The sequence below is a fragment of the Rhipicephalus sanguineus genome, chromosome 1 (assembly GCF_013339695.2).
Source record: "Rhipicephalus sanguineus isolate Rsan-2018 chromosome 1, BIME_Rsan_1.4, whole genome shotgun sequence".
Taxonomy (NCBI): domain Eukaryota; kingdom Metazoa; phylum Arthropoda; class Arachnida; order Ixodida; family Ixodidae; genus Rhipicephalus; species Rhipicephalus sanguineus.
The window spans coordinates 172,928,808-172,949,743 of NC_051176.1; the positions used below are offsets into that span (position 1 = coordinate 172,928,808).

Here is a 20,936-nt window from a genome sequence, read left to right on the forward strand (position 1 = left end):
TCGCGTCGAGGAACGCGAAGAGGGACGCTACGCGCGTCCATCTTCCATCTAGCCTGGCCGTTTATTCTCACAGGGCGAGCGGGGAACGCGGTCGACAAGCGGGCGAGAGGGGGGCAGCATAGGAGAGGAGAGAGAAGGGGAGGGGACGCGCATGCGCTCGAGCTCATCGCGGCGTTGTGCAGTAGAGAATTTCGGCATGTCTAGCCCGCGTTTCAGAGGAACAGTGGAGAGGAGGAGGGGAGAGGGGAAGTGGTAGGGGTATGGGAGAGGGGAAGGGGAGAGGGATAGCGGAGAGGAGGTGTGGAGAGGGGAAGGGGAGAGGGTGTGTGGAGATGGGAAAGGGAGAGGGTGTGTGGAGAGGGTATGCGCATGCGCAGTAAGGGTGGTCACGCCGCGCACCACCACCACCGGATTGAGCTCCGCCTTAAGATACTTCGCATCTAAAATAACTCCGATAAGTAACAAAAACTCAAGCACAAAGAAACAGGCATCATCTAGTTCTTTACAGCAAAACCTATACATTTTCCCAATGAGTTTATTGTGCGGTATCACTAAACATTGCAACACTATTCGGGGAAGCGGAAATAAATATCTGATTTAATTCATCTTTTTTTTTTTCTGATGCTATACATTCATACAAAGCCATCCACACTCCATAGTACTACTAGCAATCGACTGCCGCAGTCAAGGCACACCAAATATCACTGTAGCATATACAGTAGACTCTCATTAAATGGAACCTGAAGGGACCAGGAAAATGTGTCCCACTTAATAGGAGTTCCGTTTACCAAGAGATGAACAGGGTTGCAGAATTCAAGTACAAAACCAATCGTATTAGAGTCAGTTGTTCCACTGAAGCAGCAGTTCTGTTTAAGAGATTTCCGTTTACTGAGAGTCTACTGGAAGTATTGCACTACATTATCAACCATTGATCTACTTCACTTCATGGGTATGCAGGCTGCCCTTGCCATGGTAACATGCATGATGCACAGAGGTTAACAAATGCAGAGTAACACCACTGCAATCGTCGTTGGAAACAGTTGTCATCATGGACATCTCGGAAGGATACGACGATTGCACTGTTTGGCACTTTCGTTTCACTGTTGAAGTTGGTCAGATTTCATCACTACGCAAGAAATTACTAACGCCCACTATTTGGAAATCTCGCAGGAACGACTTCAATTCTCCCATTTGACCCAACCACCTGTTTTCTCTAATTACAAAGATATTTACTTCAACTTCTATATTTACTGCTGTAATTAATGCCTCTAGCTAGCAAATCACTTGAGAGCAGTTAGTATCACATTTCCCTTTTACTGTCACTAGAGAGCAAATATCGCATTTATCTTATTTTCTAGGATAATTGACACATTTATTGAAACACCTGGTATACAGTACAATCTCATGAAACCAACAGACAATGAAGCCAAGGAAGGTTATAGGGGCATTATTTGTAGTCTTTACCTGAAATGTGGTAATTATGACGTAAATGCAAAGAAATTAAAGTGGACGAAAAGACAACTTGTCGCTGGTAGGGACCGAACCTACATCCTTCAAATAATGCATCCAATGCTCTACCAATTGAGCTACAGTGACAGTTGTCCTCCAGTCCACTTTATTGGGAATTTATGTGCGTGTAAACCAGGAAGTGTTAGCCAGCAGCACCACTCGTAGTCATGACGGCAAGTTCAGAACTCTTTTTTGCTAGTTGGCGTCACGTCAACTAGCAAAATGGGTCAGCTGGCAGCTGACCATTATTATTAATAATCCCTCGCATACTACCTCAAGGCATCAAGTCTGCCGGAACGAGACCCTAGCTAAAATGAACGAAGGATGGGAATTGATGAAGGGCTTGTTCTGGCAGACTCGATGGCTTCAGGTAGTACGCAAGGGATTATTGGTCAGCTGCCAGCTCGTAGAAAGATCACATGCTACAAGGTGCCAGCAGGCAAAAAAAATCACGCCATATCCACGAAGTGAATGATGATGAGTGGGCGAAGCTCCGGAGGTAATCTGGTAAACCGCCAATCCCCGTAAATTTTGCCCACTCGATCATCATACAAAGACCTGACACACAAACGCGGGGGTTCTCATATATGACGTTAAGCTGAGGGGAACGTTTATTGTCGGCATTGCAGTTTTGCCTTTCGAGGGCGAGAGCGCCTTCACGATTGTTTTCATCCATGGCAGAAAGAGAATGTGTGGTCTGCAACACGCTTATACTTCATGGTCATCAGCGTCATCGTTATCACGTGTAGTGGGTACATTCCACTATACTGGAACGCGCTTATTCTTCATGGTTATCAGTCGTCATCGTCATCTTTATCACATGGAGTGGATACATCCCACTATACGTGGCTACATACTACATACTACAAAGGAGGGAAAGGCCCACACCCTGAGGAGCTTCGCCTCTAAAATAGTGTTCCACACTCGCCATCATGGCTACGAGCGGCGAGCTTTTTGGTTGGTCTGCTATGTTTTCAAAGTATATTAAAGCTGCTTACTTCAAACTGCTCCACTATGCAAATTCAGTTAACTCAAACTTTTTGCTTGCCCACAACTGAAAATATCTGCTGCCTTTGTTGCTTCAAGCTGAACATTTGCGTTTTTATGTCACTCACAGTTGCAAATAAAGCCAATTGCCTGCCTACAATGCAGCCAAACTAGCCAAACCACGTGCACCAACAATCGCATGCTCACTGAGGAAGAAAAAAAAGCCTAGACGGTCTGGGTGTGGTCTGTAGCGTGCTGAATGCTTAAGGTCACTTTCGTCGCGGTACACCAGCGTACTATGGAAAAGTGTCCGACGATTGGGAAGGGCCTTGCAGCTGTCACAGGACAAAGCAAATTTTGCCCCTTAACTACACACGCGTGCATGTGCTGTATAATAACGAGTACCAGTATGACTGCAGACATCTAAAAACTTCACTGGCAACCATGCATAGCTATCTATGATGTTGCTGCGGCCCTGAGAAACAATAAACATCACAACAATAGTTGGTATGTTGCCCTGAGTCATGTTGAGAACGTCTCATAATTCAAGCTTCTGATCATTCAAACAAAATCCTAGGGTCCACTCGAGTTTGAATTATCGAGAGCCTACCGTATACCCTTTCTCCTGTTCACATGCAAACCTCCTTCCCTCGTTCCCTACTTCCCTCTTTCTCGATGTGCCACTGATGGCAGTGTCCAAATAATGCAAAAGCATGAGGGAGGTCATCACAGTGTCTGGTCAGAAGCTGTGGCTGTGGCTAATGCAGCGGACACGTAAATTGTTGTCACGGGACACTCCATCAATCATGGATGCAAGCCGGGTGTCTGGCAGCAGTAGCTCAGAGTTTATCGCTAATAATGCGGTTCTGGTTGAGCAATGTCAAACTTCAGGTCGATTTTCGTGTTCGGGATGTTAAAAAGTACATAAGGGCGCTCCATTTTTCGGAAACCATTTTCGGAAACTCCATTTTTCGGAAACCTCTTCAGTCTCCCTTTAACAAATGAAAGAAAGATGCAGCTCACTTGAGCTCCTTGAGTTCCTTGGATGCTTCATTGCGCTGTCGCTTGATGTCATCCGAGTCCCTGAGAGCTTCGGCTAAGTCACTAACAGCCCTGTCCCGCTCGCGCCGTAGCTTGTCACACAGGCTGCGGATACTCTCGCGCTCTAGGACTATCTTGTCTCGCTCATTGAAAGCCCAATCTCGACGTCGTTTGCACACTTCGGCCTCCTGCTGTGCCTCTGCACAAGAAAAACATTTTCAAAATTAGGCAGTATCATACACATTCAACACACTATACACAAGACAAGGGGGCATGGCGAGATGATTTCAGGTGATGAATGAACAAGGAAAGCACTTCTGTCCATAGCCAATATCTGGACAAGTCTCCCCACTGAAGCTTTGGCTTTGGGCCTAGGCTTTCTTTACCAATGGCAATCAATTCTACCCATCAGAGGCATTTGGTGAATGCCAAAGCTTACGTTATGCAACTTCCCTCTAACTTACAAAAATAATTATGTCACTGTCACAAGCCTAAAGAAAGGTTTCTCAACATTGCTGTAAGCTTAGTGAAGGAAAGAAAACGAAGGCCCAGCAGTTACTTAAAATAGTAAATGTATTTAACTTTTTATAACTTCATGTCTACAGAACAGCACAATGCATTCTTAAAGGGCCAATAAACAGGCTCCACCTTCTCTTTTTTTACACCTCCCAAACAAGCCTGCCAATTCGTGCAGAAGGCCACGGCGATAACATTTTGCGAATACCACAGCGTTGCGCGCCGCGCAGACGCTCCATTTCGAAAAACCATTCTCGCGCCCCTTCCAGTGCCTGTCTAATCTTCTTCACCCGTGAAGTGACATAATGTTGCCCATGGGCAACTTTACATAGCACCGAATTCGTCGAATGGTTTTCTGCACTATGAAACGGCAGCCTAGCCCTGCCATGAAGCGGTTTTGGCCAAGTAGTTGACACAGGTGTCCGTATTTGTTTACCGAGCCAGTGCCTCATACCCCCTCACACCGCGCTTCCTCACCGCACCACTGTGACATGTGACCACTGTGACATGCGGAGCAAGCCTTGCTCACTCATTGGCTGCGTTGCCGATGACGTAATTGCTGACGTCGTCTTATGTTGCTGAAGTGGGTGAAGTCACGACAACAGGCTACGGCTACCCCTCTTCATGGCAGAGAAGGGTGAAGAGGCCGAGTGAGAAATCGAAACCAGCAGAAGCGGGTTGTTCTAAACCCTGCAACTTCCTTATTACAGCCCTTATCCCCAAATTTTGTGCCGCAAGTTGACATCGTACAAGTGCACAGATATCTCTTTATCACAAATTTTGGACCGCGGGGTTGTTTACTGGCCCTTTAACCTTAGTATGAAAAAGCATGTTTACCTACAATTTCATTATATAATAAAGTTTCACTGATGCTGTAATGAAAAACCAGGGCAATAAATTGAAACTTCTGCTCGTGAAATGGCCGAGTTATACGCGACCCTTGCAAACAGGTTTTTCAACTAGCACACCACCCGATAGAGCGCAGCCACGAAGCAGAGCAGTATCTTTTCTGGCAGTGGCTGGGTGCACATTAATGCTCTCCTCCACACCTCTGGAGCAGCAGCAAATGAGAGCATGCGCATACCCTGGTGCAAACATGAGTGCGCATCATATCACACACACTAGGCAACACAGTTCTGGATTCTGCCCTGCACGTGCCTTGCATCAGCATCCAATTTGGTGTGTTTATTGTCACCATGCGTGAAGTGACAAACGTGAGCAAAGACGTGACAAGCACCCCAGGAAACTTCACAATGCTGGTTGTAGGTGTAAACCTCAATTATATGTAATGTGAAAAAAATTCATCTTACACAAAAATACCAGTACTATAACAAGTTTTACATGCTCATTTGAAAGCATAATTTACTGTACATTGGTTCCACAAAATCAAGTTTAAACTGCAATAAAACAGAAAGGTGGGCTAGTTGGTTTGAATTCATTGTGAAAATTACTGTGTACACCATACAACGACAACACAAAAGAAACACGTACACCAGTCTGTGTTGGTCTCCATGTCCCTTTTTGCGCTGTCCTCGTATAATGTGTGTAATAATTTTCACAATGAATAAGGTTTAACTACTTGCACACATGCTTCCATGTACAGTTAAACCTAGAATAGAAGTGTGCATGGGCCTGGGCCCAGAATCCGGCCCGGCCTGTGGGCCGGGCTCAAGTAGCCTGGCATATATTTTATCAAGCCTGGGCAGGGCTTGGTCCAACAGGCATCTTTCATCTTGTGCCCAAAATCCTTTTTACACTCCACTTCTGAAATAAATATTACCCTGAGGTTTGTACATGCAGTTCTATACTCGCACACAGTGATTGTTCGCACAGTTAATGAATGTGTAACGTATCAGAAATGGAGCTACATCCATGGAGGTCACTGCCCCGTTAAAAAGGGTACACTCATAGCATCAATCCAACCTGCCTATACCATCTAGCTGTTAAGATTTATTAAGGTAATAATAGGCCTTCCACCACAAAGACAATTTCGAAAACAGATAGAATCGTAAGGGGATCGAGATGAACCCCGCCGCCAGAGGGTACCAGTCGTGGCGGGACAACTGACAGAAATGACAATTAACTCGTCACGCAACACCCCTTCACCGACTCGACGTAAAGTGTCCTCTACAATTATCTGCACCTGCTCCACAGTAGCTCTATTGTCGGAACGCCTGTAATCTTTCTTCATTGCTATTCTCCCTCTCACCTCTCCTTTCCAACTCTAGTCACTGTGTTCAATACTATCTGTGTTCACTCCACTATCTTTTCTTTTTTGTTTTTCCTATCTTGTACCATTCCCTTCCCCTGTTAGCTACAGTTGAGGTACCCTCACCTGAGAGACAGTTACCTTAGAACGACAGAAAGTTGCACTACTTGGTATGGAGTTGCGCAGTTGGTACAGACACGAGAAGGTCAGGCGTTTGTGTTGTCATGATCTCTTCTCTTGTGTCCGTTCTTGCATGCCCACTTTCTTTTATCACAGGGCAGTTACCGTTCACATCGCCCCATTTCCTCTTCCTATCAAGAATCACTATCTCTCTCAATAAGCAGTCTTGAAATGAATCCCTACGATTCAAGTCGTTACGGTCTGCTGTGATGCTACCGGCTGGCTTTTAAGTGGTTTGGCATTTGTTCGGTGTTGCACAAGATGGATCAGACGAGCTTCAATACAGAAAAGGAGGCACTGTAATGGTCACCACATCGATGATGTTTAGCTTCCAGCAAAGCCCTCTGCACATTGCGGCGGTCTTGAGTGTTGTTGCTCCCCTGCAGCATCATGGGCACTGGACAAAGGCTACAAAGGCACATTCCACCAGCAGTCCTCTCTAACTAATGGCCAGGCAAAAGCCCCATTGCTAGCTATGCCTGTCACATATGACAGCAAGTCACCCGTTATCCTTTAAAGTGTGTCATTTGCTTGACAATGCATGAGCCTGGGCAACATGCACTGTCAATTCCAGAAATCAGAAAGGAACGCCACAATGCTTTGTATTTGTGTATCATGTTACATTTTTTTAACTTGTTTTCTTTCATGTGAAGCTACCATATAAGGAGTGCCCAAGGGGAAGGAAAACTAGGAGAACCAAATGGAAGAGACCAACAAAGATAACAGAAAGAAAACTCGTTAGCTTTTTTTCTAGCCAATTACTCCCGTTAGTGAAACCCCTTGTGATTGGTAGAATCCCTCAGCTCTACGAATCCCTCGGCTCTCGGTGCTGAGTGGTGGAGAGGAGTGATTCTTTCCAAAGCCAACATGAATACAGCATCATCTTCAACTGTGTGTACCTTATGTGTACGGTGCTTATGATGGCAACGGGCCGCACTTAAAACTTGAGCGTCGGACTGGAAAGAAAGTCGCTAAACTGGTGCGACAATTCAATGCCAAAAGTGCCATGTGTGACAAGTCTGATCTGAGGCTGGACAGCACAACACTGGCACCTGTGAGATACGTAAGATGCAGAGCTCGCAAATCCTTCCTTGCCTACGCTACTTTAAAAAGTGGCACTTCACATTTGCAGAGGCGCCCATGTAGAGCAGTGGAATGCCCAGAAAGGTAAGTAGTATAACAAAGCTTTTAAAACACACTAGCGCACTTGTTACAGCTGCTGCAAAAAAAACTTTACCACTTTACCTAGCACACTTCTGCACTCAGGATTTACATACTTACAATATCGTCAGTGGCAACGGTTTTGCGAAGCTAGCCGAAGAACTGATGAACATTGGTGCCCATCATGGAGCCTTAGATACAGGAAGAATCCTCCTCATCATACGACAGTTGCTAGAAAAGTTGAACTTGCTGCAAATGTCAGGTGCCAGTTTATGCCTTAAACTGTCTCAGCCATAAGAGAGAGCCAATGCACCACCACGACAGACATGTGGACAGATAATTCGTACAGAACTGCTACCACACATTAGATCAATGATGAATAGAAGCTGAACTCGCATGTGCTCTTCACATGCGACTTCCTAAGCGAGAAGAAAAGCAGCAAGAACATTTGGAAAGAGCTGTTGTGCCGTTTTGCCGAACTTAGCATCTGCAACAATGACTTGACCAAGGCTATATTTGACACAGTCCAAGGCACGAACTTTATTTGTGCTTCGCAGCCCTATGACCAATCGAACTGTTGGGCCCAATGACTAAATACAGTCCTCCACAACACTTTCGCTGAGGAATTCATTGCAGAAGAGGCCACCTTTATCCACGAGAACTTGCAGAATGTAAGACGTCTTGTCAAATTTCTCCAACAAAGTGGATTAGCCAGTCAACTCAGCAACGGAATATCACAGGAGGTTACAACACAATGGAACTCAAAACTTGCGATGCTCAGATCTGTGAACTACCAACTCGACAATATAGAAGTGCTGCTTGAAACAAGGAATCCTGCCACCACAGAAGCCATTAACAAAAATATGCCAAGAGATTTTACCACTTTCCTGGAATAATCTGAAGAAGCTACACGTGCACTTGAAGCTGACATATGTCCAACATTGGCAAAAATTGCAAGAAGCATTGATAAGCCATGCAATTCTTCTGCAAAAGCAATAGAAATATCAATGGTTGAATTGTGCACACGGAATTTTTTGAGCACCAAAGTAAGCTTCACCATGCATCATAAAGTCATAATATTTCTGTGGCCGCAATTCATGAACCTGCGAATACTTTCTCCAGAAGAGCTTGAGGAGGTGCACACACACACAGGGCAGTTGATTGAATCATTTCAATTTAAACACCATGCAGCACGTCTAAAGAACATCCTGTGAAAATTCAATGCATGGAACCATTCAGCGAGTGGCACAACATTGATGACAACACAGCGTATGACCAGAATGAAGTTAGCGAGTACCTATGTGCTGAATCAGGTGTGCACCGAATCAGAACTTCTTTAGTTTTGTAAAGTGAAAGAGAGCAACTATCCAAACTTGCCAAACTTTCAAGAAAAATCTTCACAATTTCAGCTACAAGAGCCAGCAGTGAATGCAACTTCAGTGCTGCAGGATACATAATCCAGGAATGACATACTCAATTGAAGCCCGAATCCATGGACAATCCTTTGTTTCTGCACAATAATTTGTGAATGGCTTTGCACTCAGGAGTTTTCTCTTTTACTAACAATTGAGCACAGCTAGCAGCACGGACAACATAATTTTTTTTTTAATAACTGCTTTCTTCGTCTTCTGTAGCGGTGTCTTCACTATTGCATCATTAACTGGGCTGAGCCAGGCCAGACCGGGCCTTCGGTATGACACACTGGGCTGGGCTTGGGCGTCTCATCCTCTGTACGTTGGGCTGGGCTGGCCCGCACCAGGACCAGGCTTGGCTGCAAAAGTGCAGCTCGTGCACATCTCTACCTAAATATAATGGGGCTATACTTTGTTATTTTAGGAACCTTTCAGGTTCCTATAAAAGCCGATATGAATAGCATCCTGTCCATAAACCCCTACAAGCATGATGCCACAAAAAACAGAAAGCAATGGCACATGTGGGGGAGATCGCATTGAGAGCAAATTCCGCATGGCCTGGCCTTGTGCTGATCATCAATGTCATTTGACACTGTGTACTCGCACGCATTCGCATGAACTACAAATTCTGGACAAGCATATTTAGTTATGAATTTATGACATTTTGCCCTTTCGTCATTACAATGGTGTTGCAAGTTGCGAAGCCCAGATCATGGCAATGCTGTTTGCAATGTTAACAACAAAAATTCAGCAGATCCCCCGCATTATGAGAATCGGTTTCATGCGAAGCAGTCGGCAATTAGCTGTCTCTGCTACATTTTTTTGGCTTTGAGTCAAGCATCACGAGGTGGATCGACGTGTTTTTGTAAATGGAGTAGCTATGTGCACATTGTGCGTTTACCAGGCACGCCGACTACACTGACGTTTAAAGGAGAACTCCGGGGATTTTTCGATATTCACCGATTTCAATTAAACTTTCGGCATATGTTCTCTTCAGCACCCTGATGATATGTGCCAAATTATACAACCGTAAGTCATGTAGTTTTTTAGAAAAGGAATTTTAAAATTGGTAGCCAATTCCGGAATCACGCCTGTTAACGCGGGCCACCCTGTGTATGTGACGTAACGTGCCTACGCTTTTCCGACCCCGCCTCGCCCAGCATACGGTTGCAGCGCGCGCTTTCTGCTACGAGGCGGCGACGACGCGAGCAAAGTTGTTCGGCTTTGTTAGCTGCACTGCGCGTTAGTCGTCGTTGACATCGGGTATTACAGTAAGCACGCACAATATTGAGCAACGAGGAGATCGATGCGGGGCACGTCAGCTACTTCACGCGCCTGTGGGTCGAAATCAAAAGACGATGCTGCCGCGCTCATATAGTAGCTGCAATCATCGCTGAACTCGTCACTGGTAAGTTGAGACGGGTTGCCATAGCTTGATTCAGCGTCGTATGACATCGCCAGCTTGCTTTTCGCGTGATAGATGAAGCGCGTGTGCTATGTTTACAACCTGGTCAGCCGTGGCGGCGTGTAGCGTCCTTCGTGACGTCATCGAATACCCAGCATGGCGCAGCACAGCTCCCTGTTTCGGTTTCGACTCATCGTTTATCGCTTATTTAAAATTATTGACGAGTCTCTCAGCAAAATGAACCACCCTTGCTTTTACAGGACTGTTAATACTATTTGAAAACAGCATTATCTCAATATGGTCGAAAATGCACCGGAGTTCCCCTGGTCTGACGTAACATCAGCACTCATGTTAGAGCATAGACATCAGTTTTATGTAAAGGGAGAACACACTACTGTGTGAGATAGAAATGCTCACAGTGCGTTTGGTTTGCTAAGAAATGCTTCACATTTAATAATACGGTGTGATGACATTAAACAATGTCTTTCCACTGTTCTATTTTGACTGACCGCTAGTGAGTTTAGGAGCACGTCGATGAGATCAAAAGCAGACAGTTTGTCCAGTGCAGCTTTCGTGCTCAAAAGGACAAAAGGTGAACCAATGTGTTTCATATTGCTCTGACAACCATTGTTTTTTCACCACTCACATGTAACACTTCCATTTGTCCTTTTGCGTGCATGTTATGATTGAACTGTTTTTTTTGCTCAATTTGTCACCACGGCCCAACACATGCATATGATGCATGTGGAGTTCATGAAGATGGCACTATAGAGTAAGATTACATCACTAAATTGCAGGAAAAGCATATGTGCTGTTTAACAGAACTAAGATGAGGGAAAGAAAAAGGTTCTTTATTTCACTAAATCACTAATTTAATGTGTATTACAAATCCGGGTACAATTGTAGTACCTTCGTAATTACTTCACAAATTGTACTACATTCAAAATGCAAGGTTTTTTTTTTTTGGGGGGGGGGGGTCTTCTTTTCCATGTTTGGATAATAATAATATCTGGGGTTTAACGTCCCAAAACCACGATATTATTATGAGAGACGCCGTAGTGGAGGGCTCCGGAAATTTTGACCACCTGGGGTTCTTTAACATGCACCTAAATCTAAGTACACGGGCCTCAAACATTTTCGCCGCCATCGAAAATGCAGCTGCCGCAGCCGGGATCTGATCCCGTGACCTTCAGGTCAGCAGTCGAGCGCCATAACCACTAGACCACCATGGCGGGGCTCCCATTCGCGAGGAGTCCACCCGTGAAACATTTCTGGGGAGAACACCGCAACAGCCATACATGTGCAATATCTACACATCTGGCCCGAAAAGGCCACAAAAATGCCTTCACAAGTTTTACCCATTCCCAGCTCAGCAAGCTAAGCATCACTACTCCACAGGAAGTAAAAAATCCACCATTGGAGCCATAATCGTAAAACTACATTGGTGTGTACTGCCTTTGCTAGTGCAATAAAAAATTGATAAGCTCAAGCTGACTACTTCATTCACCTGCTTGCTACAACATGACCTTTTGGGAGAAATTCACGGGGGGAAAACATGGCTTGCAAATGAGTAGTACTAGATTTATTAATGCTCACCAGCCAGCTCCACCTGCAGACGTTCCATGTTCCGGCGAAGGTTTTCCATTTCTTGATTGGTTTGCTCAGCATCTGCTAAGGAGGATGGCAATGAGTCTTTGCGCACTGCCTCCGCTCGGCTAGCATCTTCTGAACTAGACTGTTGGTTGCACTCGGCTTGCTTCTCTCGTAGATCGCTCAGCTCTTTGAGTGCACGATCTCTGTCTTGAAGGGCAGAAGCTATCTCTCGCTTTAGGCCCTCCATCTGGCAAAATAATAATAATAATAAAAAAGATGCTAAGCAATCATGGAAATATTTTCTGCTCAAGTAAAACTGGGTCAGAGGAACATTGAATATCAACACAATTAAATTACATAAAACATGCCACATTCCCTAAAGTAGTGCTGCGGAGCCTTCATGCATAAGCACAGAGATAATGATGACATGTCAAAATTGGAATTATTAATAAGAGTCAGGAAGAAACTTTCTAACGTGAATTATCATTAGTGCACAACATTCATATCTTTCAAAACGCTTTTCACCATTGCGATTATGTGGCCACCAGGCAAAAAAGCTAGACACAGAGACTAAGCATGTGACCCATGTGACACTCAAATTTACTTTGGGCCCACTTTGCTACGACACCTAGCACAGAGTGGATATGCTGGCGAGAGTGGGCTAATCATGGAGCTAGTGCCATAGTGAACTGCACTTTACTGGTGAAAGACCAAACAAGCAGGCACATCAAACCACAAACTTTGGAAAGGAGACATACAGAGGCTTCCTTTACTATAGGAACTGTGTTATTTATCACGTAAATTTGTTGCACTGAGGATATCCAAGTACCACTTGTCACCATACTGTGCAACAAGAGACAAAATTGTCACCCACCTATTCATAGCAAGAAGCTACTAGGAAATCCCGACAGGTTTCTCAGAAAGAACGCTTTACACTTGACGAATTTTTCATCAACTGCGAAGGGAACTTGGCTATATGAAGACAAATACCCTTTCAAAATGTTTGCTTGAGAGCGACATACCGTGTTTGATCCCTTTTTCTCCATCATCCTGCCAACCTTGTTCTGTTTAAACAAGTGGACATTATATAATGGCCCTTAAGACATATTGCACACATTTAAACTATTTTTGATTGGACCTCATTAATACGTGAACACTAACACACAAGATTAAGGAAACTAAAGTGAAAAATTATTTTATTTGCATTGGTAAAATACCCATCTACAATACCAAAAGCACCCCTCTTGCTGCGAGTAAACCACTGGCAAACCACAAAAGAAGCAAAGGCAAAAGGCAGCTGGTGACACTGCCATGAAGCACCCACAGCAGCTCACTGTGATGTCAGACATTTTGGCAGCCTCTATAGGCCATGCATAAGTCTTCATAACCAAAAAATTGATTACATAGTGTTCTAGAAGAGCCAGACACTTAGCATGGCAGGTTTTGAGAGCTTTTATAGACACAAGGCTAAAATACAAAAAAATGCCTTGAAATCTGTGATGTCACACTAGCACACCAACTTTGATGTTTTGGTGAAAAAAAAATTTTTAACCATGAAAATTTAATCTTCATGTGCCCTTCAACTAATGAACTAATCATCATGAAATTGACAACAACAGCATTCCCAAAGAATAATTTATCATTCTAAACCGTTTAAGTGTTTCACTTTAGCATCCCTTCATATCTGGCAGTTCGTTTACAGCCTGACTATATATGATATATATGATAATGTAGTGGGTTCAATTCTTTTAACCTTTTTGATAGTACTGATATATACCAGGCGAATTCCTGAAGTGGCTGAGAGTTTTCTAAGTGCACTACATGTAAAGTAGCCTATTGTGTTTCTGGGTGATAACAAGAGAGATTTAACATGCATGTCTGGTCGATATTTTTTTTTGTCTGGTTTATTTATATGTTTTTGGGCACATTCCAAGTGCATGGAACCGAAAATTTCATTTTCAATAAACGCTCCCATCGCGGCTAAAAAATATTTGAAGGTGGCGGCACGGGCGTCCTGTCTTTGCTTACCGCAGTATTTTCTGATTTCACGGCCAAATTTAACGGGAGCTATAAGCGGAGTGTCGAAAATTTTTGCTGCTGGTTTTAACACTCATCACTGCGGATTACATCCATGCTTTCCTTATGCTGTCATCCAAAGAGAAAAAATGTAAAAAATGGCAAATATGGCCCAAATAAAAATGTGCTAATTTTGATGTGCCTTGGTGCGTTTGCTATCACACAAAGAAGCTTCAAACAAGTGTCAAATATAAAAAGAAGCCTTTGCAACATTTCTGCGAAAGATCATTCTCCTACAGGCAGCGCAAAAGAGGAAAAAAGTAATTAAAGAACCGAGTTCTTTCAAAAGAGCTCGTTTTTAAAAAAACTAAATAAAAAAACTCTGGTCTCAGTTCTGACGAAAATTTCTTATTGAAGAGCACTTATGTCAGTCAAAACAAGGTTTCAATATTATATGTCCTCATTTGCTTTGTTCACAAGATATAATGGGCCAAAATGGCCTACGCAGAATGTGCTCACTTCAGTGCCTTTGCTGGTTGTTATCAGCTTGCATTGCGGGTAAATCTACAGTTATAATTATTTTGCTGTAGCAAAACTTCGCTCTGATGGGTCGTCTTCAAGAAAAATTCATTGTCAATTTTTATTTGTGCCTAGCGTGTGCAGGGGTAATACATGCTGTAATAAAATAGAAGCAGCAAGAGTAAACGAACAAAGAGGAATTATTAGTACACTTGTGAAAGGACACGACAACTCTTTTTTGTTATACGTTCATTTGTCAGAGTTCATGTTATTTCCAAAAGCTTTAAAAGTTGCTTTGTAGAGTGTATTGATCATTCAGTTAGGGCTGAATGTCCTGCCCTTTCTTCTAAATTGCCACTTTTTTTTTAAATAGCTGTACCTATCATGTGTGACAACGACCACATAGAAGAGACAAATAAAGGAATTTAATATTAATGAATAGTCCCTTCAACATTTCAACCATTCTGTATAAAAAAAAAGAAATGTTGGAAGAATGAGTCCTCATCAAACAACAATTTAAACGTACAATGTAAAAGAAGTACTTTTAATGACTGAGTAACTTAGTAAGCAAGAACAATATTGCACTTATAATGTACACGCAACCATAATTGTGAATAGAGAATATGGCATAGAGCGAGAAATCATGAAGAGATGAAACAGCACTCCCACCTCCCAATATTATCACGACACAGGGGACAGTGCTAAGGTGTACAGTGCACACATGCCAATTCAAGGCCTTTTTTTTCTCTTCTATATCAAAGGTCGCAACTCTTTTGCATCTCTTCAACAGCTGTTACTTTTTAAAAAAATATGAAAAAAGAAAGTCAGTTAAAAGGCAAATCTTTTCGAAACTTTTCTTTTTGTTTAAAACTGAAATCCAGTATTCATGACAGGGCACATAGCTTCATTCTTCTTTCTGCAATAATATAAATGGAGCTCCATTGTAGTGTTGCATTCCTGCAAATATGACATTCTAAACTGTTATTCCGATTTAATAACCTGTAACAACAATTCTTGATTTTCGCCTGCATGTTCAAAATTGCAAAATTCAATTGTCACATAGGGAAAGTCATAGTGTTCTAATTGAAACACACATTGCAGAGTAAATATGATTGACTTACCTCATCAAGAGATGCTTTGTGGGCAGTTTCAGTTTGTCGTGCTTTGCTTTGTGCTTCCTGCAGTTCCTCCTGCAACCGTTCAATCTCTTTGTGAACAGAATCCCGTTCCGACATGATCAAGGTGTACTCCTGAACAGCTGCATTACGCTCTTCAGTTAGGCGAGACAGGTCCTTAGAGGCTTTGATGCGCACAGCCATGGCTTGGTTAATCTCCTTCATGGCTTCATCCCTTTGCTGCTGCACCTGGAGACTCAAAAAAAAAAAAAGAAAGAGAACAAAGCAAGTAATCTCATGTTAAACTACATACAAATGGTAAAGTGTGTTTTCTTACTGCACATGTTACTGCTGAAATGCTGAACTGGCCCCAAGCATGCATATCCCTATTTCAAATCTTAGGAGTTCCGACAGTTGGCAAAAAGTTTGCTCTTACGTATTCATTACATTTTATTACAGTGACCTAAAGCAGACTTCTCATTAAACTACCCAAGCAACACATTTTATCATACAGTAAAACCTCGGTGATACAAATCACGCGGGATCATCAAAACTATTCGTATCAACCGAAATTCGTATCACCAGAAAGTATGGAAAATTAGCATGCAACAAAAGAAATCAGGCCTGCATTTTCATTTATTGTTTTTCAGTTTTTAGACGTCAACGATTATCCCTGCACTAGTAAATATATGGCCCGTGCTCGTGTGTCTAATTAATGAACCAGGTGTGTTGTGACCCGCGACAGCTAATAGCCCCTTCCAAATCTTAGTATGCGTTTCCGCATGACACCAGAGTACTGCGGCAAAAGTGACATAAGGAGCGCTTTGACGCAATAGATGAAGGCTAAAAAATTTCGGAACCACGGTCCTATGTTATTATTTTTTTATCGCGGTGGTGTTGGGGATGTTTTCTGAGAGATTTACGGCCGTGCCCACACAAGTGCGTCCGCAACAGTCATGCATGTTGACTTAGTGAGGCCCAAAGTTGTGAGGCCTAGCTCCTTCGCCAAGACCATCCTCGTCTTCTTGCGGTCCTCGTCCACGATTCATAGGATGTCTAATGCACGAGGACATGGCTTGCATCGACGTGGCAGGCACGCGTAAACATAGTACAACGACAGGAGCGTGCGTCGGCGCGTTAAAAGAAAAAGAGCATGACACCAACTGCATCTGTAATCTAAATGCGAAAGCACACGGAGGCATATTAGGGCCTCCAAGATTCGCGCACACAATCTTGGGGGCTACGCTGCATCACTGAAGGTTTATGCTGACCACTGTGTAAGAAAGTATTTTTCCTACACCGTGATTCTGATGAAATGGTGGCGCGGCGCACATGCCCGCGCCCGCACGTGCCTGGCGCGTTTTTCGCGACAGCACCTCTTCGTACCTTCGCGGTAGCGTACGTTCATATCAAACGTCGCGGGGTGAAAATCGGTTCGCAACAACCGTACTCCATTACATTGCAGGCCAATGGGTCTTGGCAGGGACCAAAGAAAAGTTCACATCACCCCGAAATTCGTAAGAGCCGTGATCGTATCACCGAGGTTTCACTGTATATGGAAGTGGTACTCTAGCTGTACATATAGTACAATGTACATGGTCTATCCCAAAAGTTTATGTGGAGAGTCGGCAAAATATATGGAGAAGGTGTAGTGGCGCAACTTATTCTCTCTCCAAAAGCGCACAACAGACATCTCATACGAGATAGACTGCAGTATGACAAGGTAGACTTGTAAGTAAATGTGTACATTTTGTGCAAACCATGCTTAATGAGCCTCTAAGCCATCCCGCGTTCGTATACAGCAGTTGTACAGCTCAGACCACTTATAACGTCGCTTACAGTGCAGTACCGGCTATAATGCGGTTTTTTCTAACTCCCGTTTACTCTCCCATAGAACTCCATGTATACGCATACCGCTTATTGTGCAGACCCCCGAGATGAAAGACCGGTTATAATGCGGCTGCCGGAACATTCTCAGAGATGCGAGGATGCGAGCGTGCTTCTCAGCGGAGATGCGCCGGCGGGGGAGAGAGCGGCGACGGCATTACAAAGGAGGAGGGGAGGCGGAACGACTCGAACAAGGAGCGGGGGGAGGGAAGAAAAAAGGGATGGCTGTGGGGGACAGCAGCCCGGCGCAGGTGCGTGGTGTGAGGAGGGGGAGCGGTTGCGCGGCCGCCGGAGAAGCCTTTGCCCCCTTCGGCCGCTTGACATGCGCGCTTCGTCGTTGCTTCGTCGTAGAGCGCAGATATCGCGCGTGCAACCTCGATTCCCCCGCAAGTAACAATGCTTTGAGACGCGATTGAGCTTTCGCCTTTGCCACCAACAGGCGGACTTACAAGCTTGAGAGACTTTTTCGGGATAGTTGCCGCGGCTGTTCTCCCGATCGCGAACCGAAACTTCGTTTCACGCGTGATGCCCTCGGTTTAGCTCGCGAGTGCAATCTCTTCTACTCCCGATCTTCGTGTTGCCTAGGGCAAGCTTCTCGCGGTGGCATGCCAAGTTGCAACGCGCACGCTAGGCCTAACGAGCGCTAGCTGCCATGTCGGCGGCCGCGGACTACAGAAGTTGCGGTTTGGTGCCGAGTCAATGAAGCATTTTGCAATTGTTGCATTTAGAAGGGGTGACCTACATCTTTTACGAAAACGCGGGCGTGCGTGTGAAACACTCGAGTGGTGGTTTGTGGTCGCCACCGTTTTCGACATCGCGGACGCGCGGTGTGTTACCGCGGCGACTTCCCGTGACGGCGCATTTTTTCCGCGTTCTTTATGTCGGCACCGCAGGTCCGCGGACGCTAACAGTTCAACATTTTCAAATGTAAGCAGATGCAAACTTACGCCCCAGTCGCATGCCGCGATAGTCGGAATCGCGCGCCTGCCTGTTGGTCATGTTTTGTACACGTGCAACCTTTCAAAAATGTTGTTTTGGTTATAGTGCGGTACCGCTTATAGTGCGGATATTCGCGACTCCGGCGACTTACGTTATAAGCGGTCTATGCTGTATACGAGTCTACGACGAACAAGAAGCCACAAAATTTTTTCAGAATGATGCTCTGATGGTTGAATTACTGGTGTTTGATGATCAACAATACAGCTGCAATTCGTTTCTCACTTTCCTTCATTACTCTCACCCCAGCCTGTTCTTCGCCGCCTTGGTAAGGGCTCCTCTGAGCACCATGCGAAAACTATGTTACCAAGTGCGCCACGTTCGCACTCTTTTGTTGTTTCAAAATAACTTCAACTTCCGGTGACAATGCCACCATGCTTCTGGGTTGCCCACTGTTGAAGCTTTGCCACCCAAACTCATGCTTCAAACATGCCATGGCAATGCACTAGCCTCTGATGTCATAGAATGTCCACCACGCAAGGTGTCCAATGTACACAGCACTTCTGCCAAATTTAGCCGACAATTACTCAGGAGCAACAATGGTGACAAAAATATTGTTGCACTGACTGAAAACTTCACACGACAGCAATAAATTCTTGCAAAGAGTTGTCACTAGCGATTTTATGGAGATTGCAGTGAGCCGAAGTCACAAAGAGGGGAAACATAAAGATGAGCCAAAGCAAAAAAAAGTGTGAAAGAACAAAGGAAAAATCAAAGTGATCTTCCTTGTGTTTTTTTACTATAGTAGAATTGTGCACCACGAATTTGTAGCTGAAGATGAAATTGTCAATGCAGCTTACTACATGAGAGTCCTGAAGCACTGGAGGCACTGGGCATTTAAAAAGTCTGCACTTCCGGCCACCGCCATGGCTTAGTTCACAAGGTGTTCCGCTACTAAGCTCGAGATCGAGTGTTTGACCCTGGCCACACTTTGATGGATGCAAAATGTGCAAAAATAGAAGAAAAAAAAAACATTCATGTTCTAAGATTAAGCAGCAGGCTAAAGAGCTCATTAGCATAAAAACTTATCTGATAATCTTGCTTTGGGAGGCTAAACCGCATCAATCATAGAAGCAGCAAGTATTATCTCTGCCGTACAGGGGACCGTATGTTGCGTTTACTTAAATGTGAATCTAGATTGACCTAACTTGGGATTACTAATCCTGGTAATAAATTGTACTACACGGTATTAAGGTACCAAAAAAATCACAGCATATCCACGGAGTGAATGATGATGAGTGGGCGAAGCTGCGGAGGTTCCGTGAATCTTCCGTGAATCTTCCGTGAATTCTGCCCAGTACATCATCACCGACGTGAGATCGGGCGCGTTTATACTAAAGGTTCGATGAGTTATGACGACTTTCAGCTCACTTTAATTTTACATGTACGCTGTGAATTTTCATTGTTTAGAAAACCATTGCTTTAGAAAACATCTGGCGTCTTTCGTTAAGCAGCTGGCGTCTTTTCGTTTTGCTTTAGAAACATCTGGCGTTCTTTCGTTTTGCTTTTACAAAACATCTGGCGTCTTTCGCTGGTTTATTTCATCAATCAACGGCGTTTTGAACAAAATTTTTATTGTTTAATCACGCATAGGAGAAATCTCACCAGGCACTACCTTGGAGGTAAACAATGGCTGCTAATGGGAATGAGATACAGAAGAAGTTGGCTTTTAGCTAACACTTACACTTCTACTTCTACTAACGTTTCCTACTGGAACATGCCAACGGCTGCTAATGGGGAATGAGAGACAGAAGAATTCGGCTTTTAGTTAACGCGCACGCTGCGAATTTTTTATTGTTCAACAACGCACAGCAAAAATCTCCCACCGGCACCACCTTGGAGGTCAAAGCGTAAGACTAGTTACGCACTACGACTACGACTACGAGGGACGAACGGGTGCCGCCTTAAGGAGCTTCGCCCCTAAAATCATCATGCTGCCGCACCCACCAAACCCTTGCTGGAAAAAATAGCGCACATTTATGATATAGAAATCGACAAGTGTACACCAACGTGTTTTCGTCGCAAGCTGCACGACCTTGGATGAATACCTATTATACTTAACGTGGAATTTCGCCTTCACGTCACTAAGTATCAAGTGTTTGAATCACACCTGACATATTCTGCTAAGGTAAATGCCTCTCCGATTCTATCTGAACGTTGGCGAAAGATTTCACACATTGCTTGTTTACCTTTACCGTCAGCCACTCCACATTCTTTGCATAGGGGCATCTTGACCAGTAAAAACATAATAAAAAATTATGACACACATTCACGAGGTAAGTAGGCACACATGCTTCGTGCGTGCACATCTGTCGGGCGGCGTTGTCTGCTCCTCCGGAAACGACAAAGATGGCGCCAACGGTTGCAATGGGCCAGTAGATGACGCTACG

The 20,936-nt window shown here is 44.2% G+C and overlaps 1 protein-coding gene across 1 annotated transcript in view; it reads right to left on the reverse strand.

Moving 5' to 3' along the window:
- The window catches only part of LOC119380257 (disks large homolog 5-like), a 154,552-nt gene that overhangs the window by 105,233 nt on the left and 28,383 nt on the right, over window positions 1-20,936 (reverse strand). The window contains 3 exon segments of the mRNA XM_049417805.1: window positions 3,520-3,736; window positions 12,017-12,260; window positions 15,670-15,912. Of these exon segments, the coding sequence (XP_049273762.1) occupies window positions 3,520-3,736; window positions 12,017-12,260; window positions 15,670-15,912 (704 nt within the window).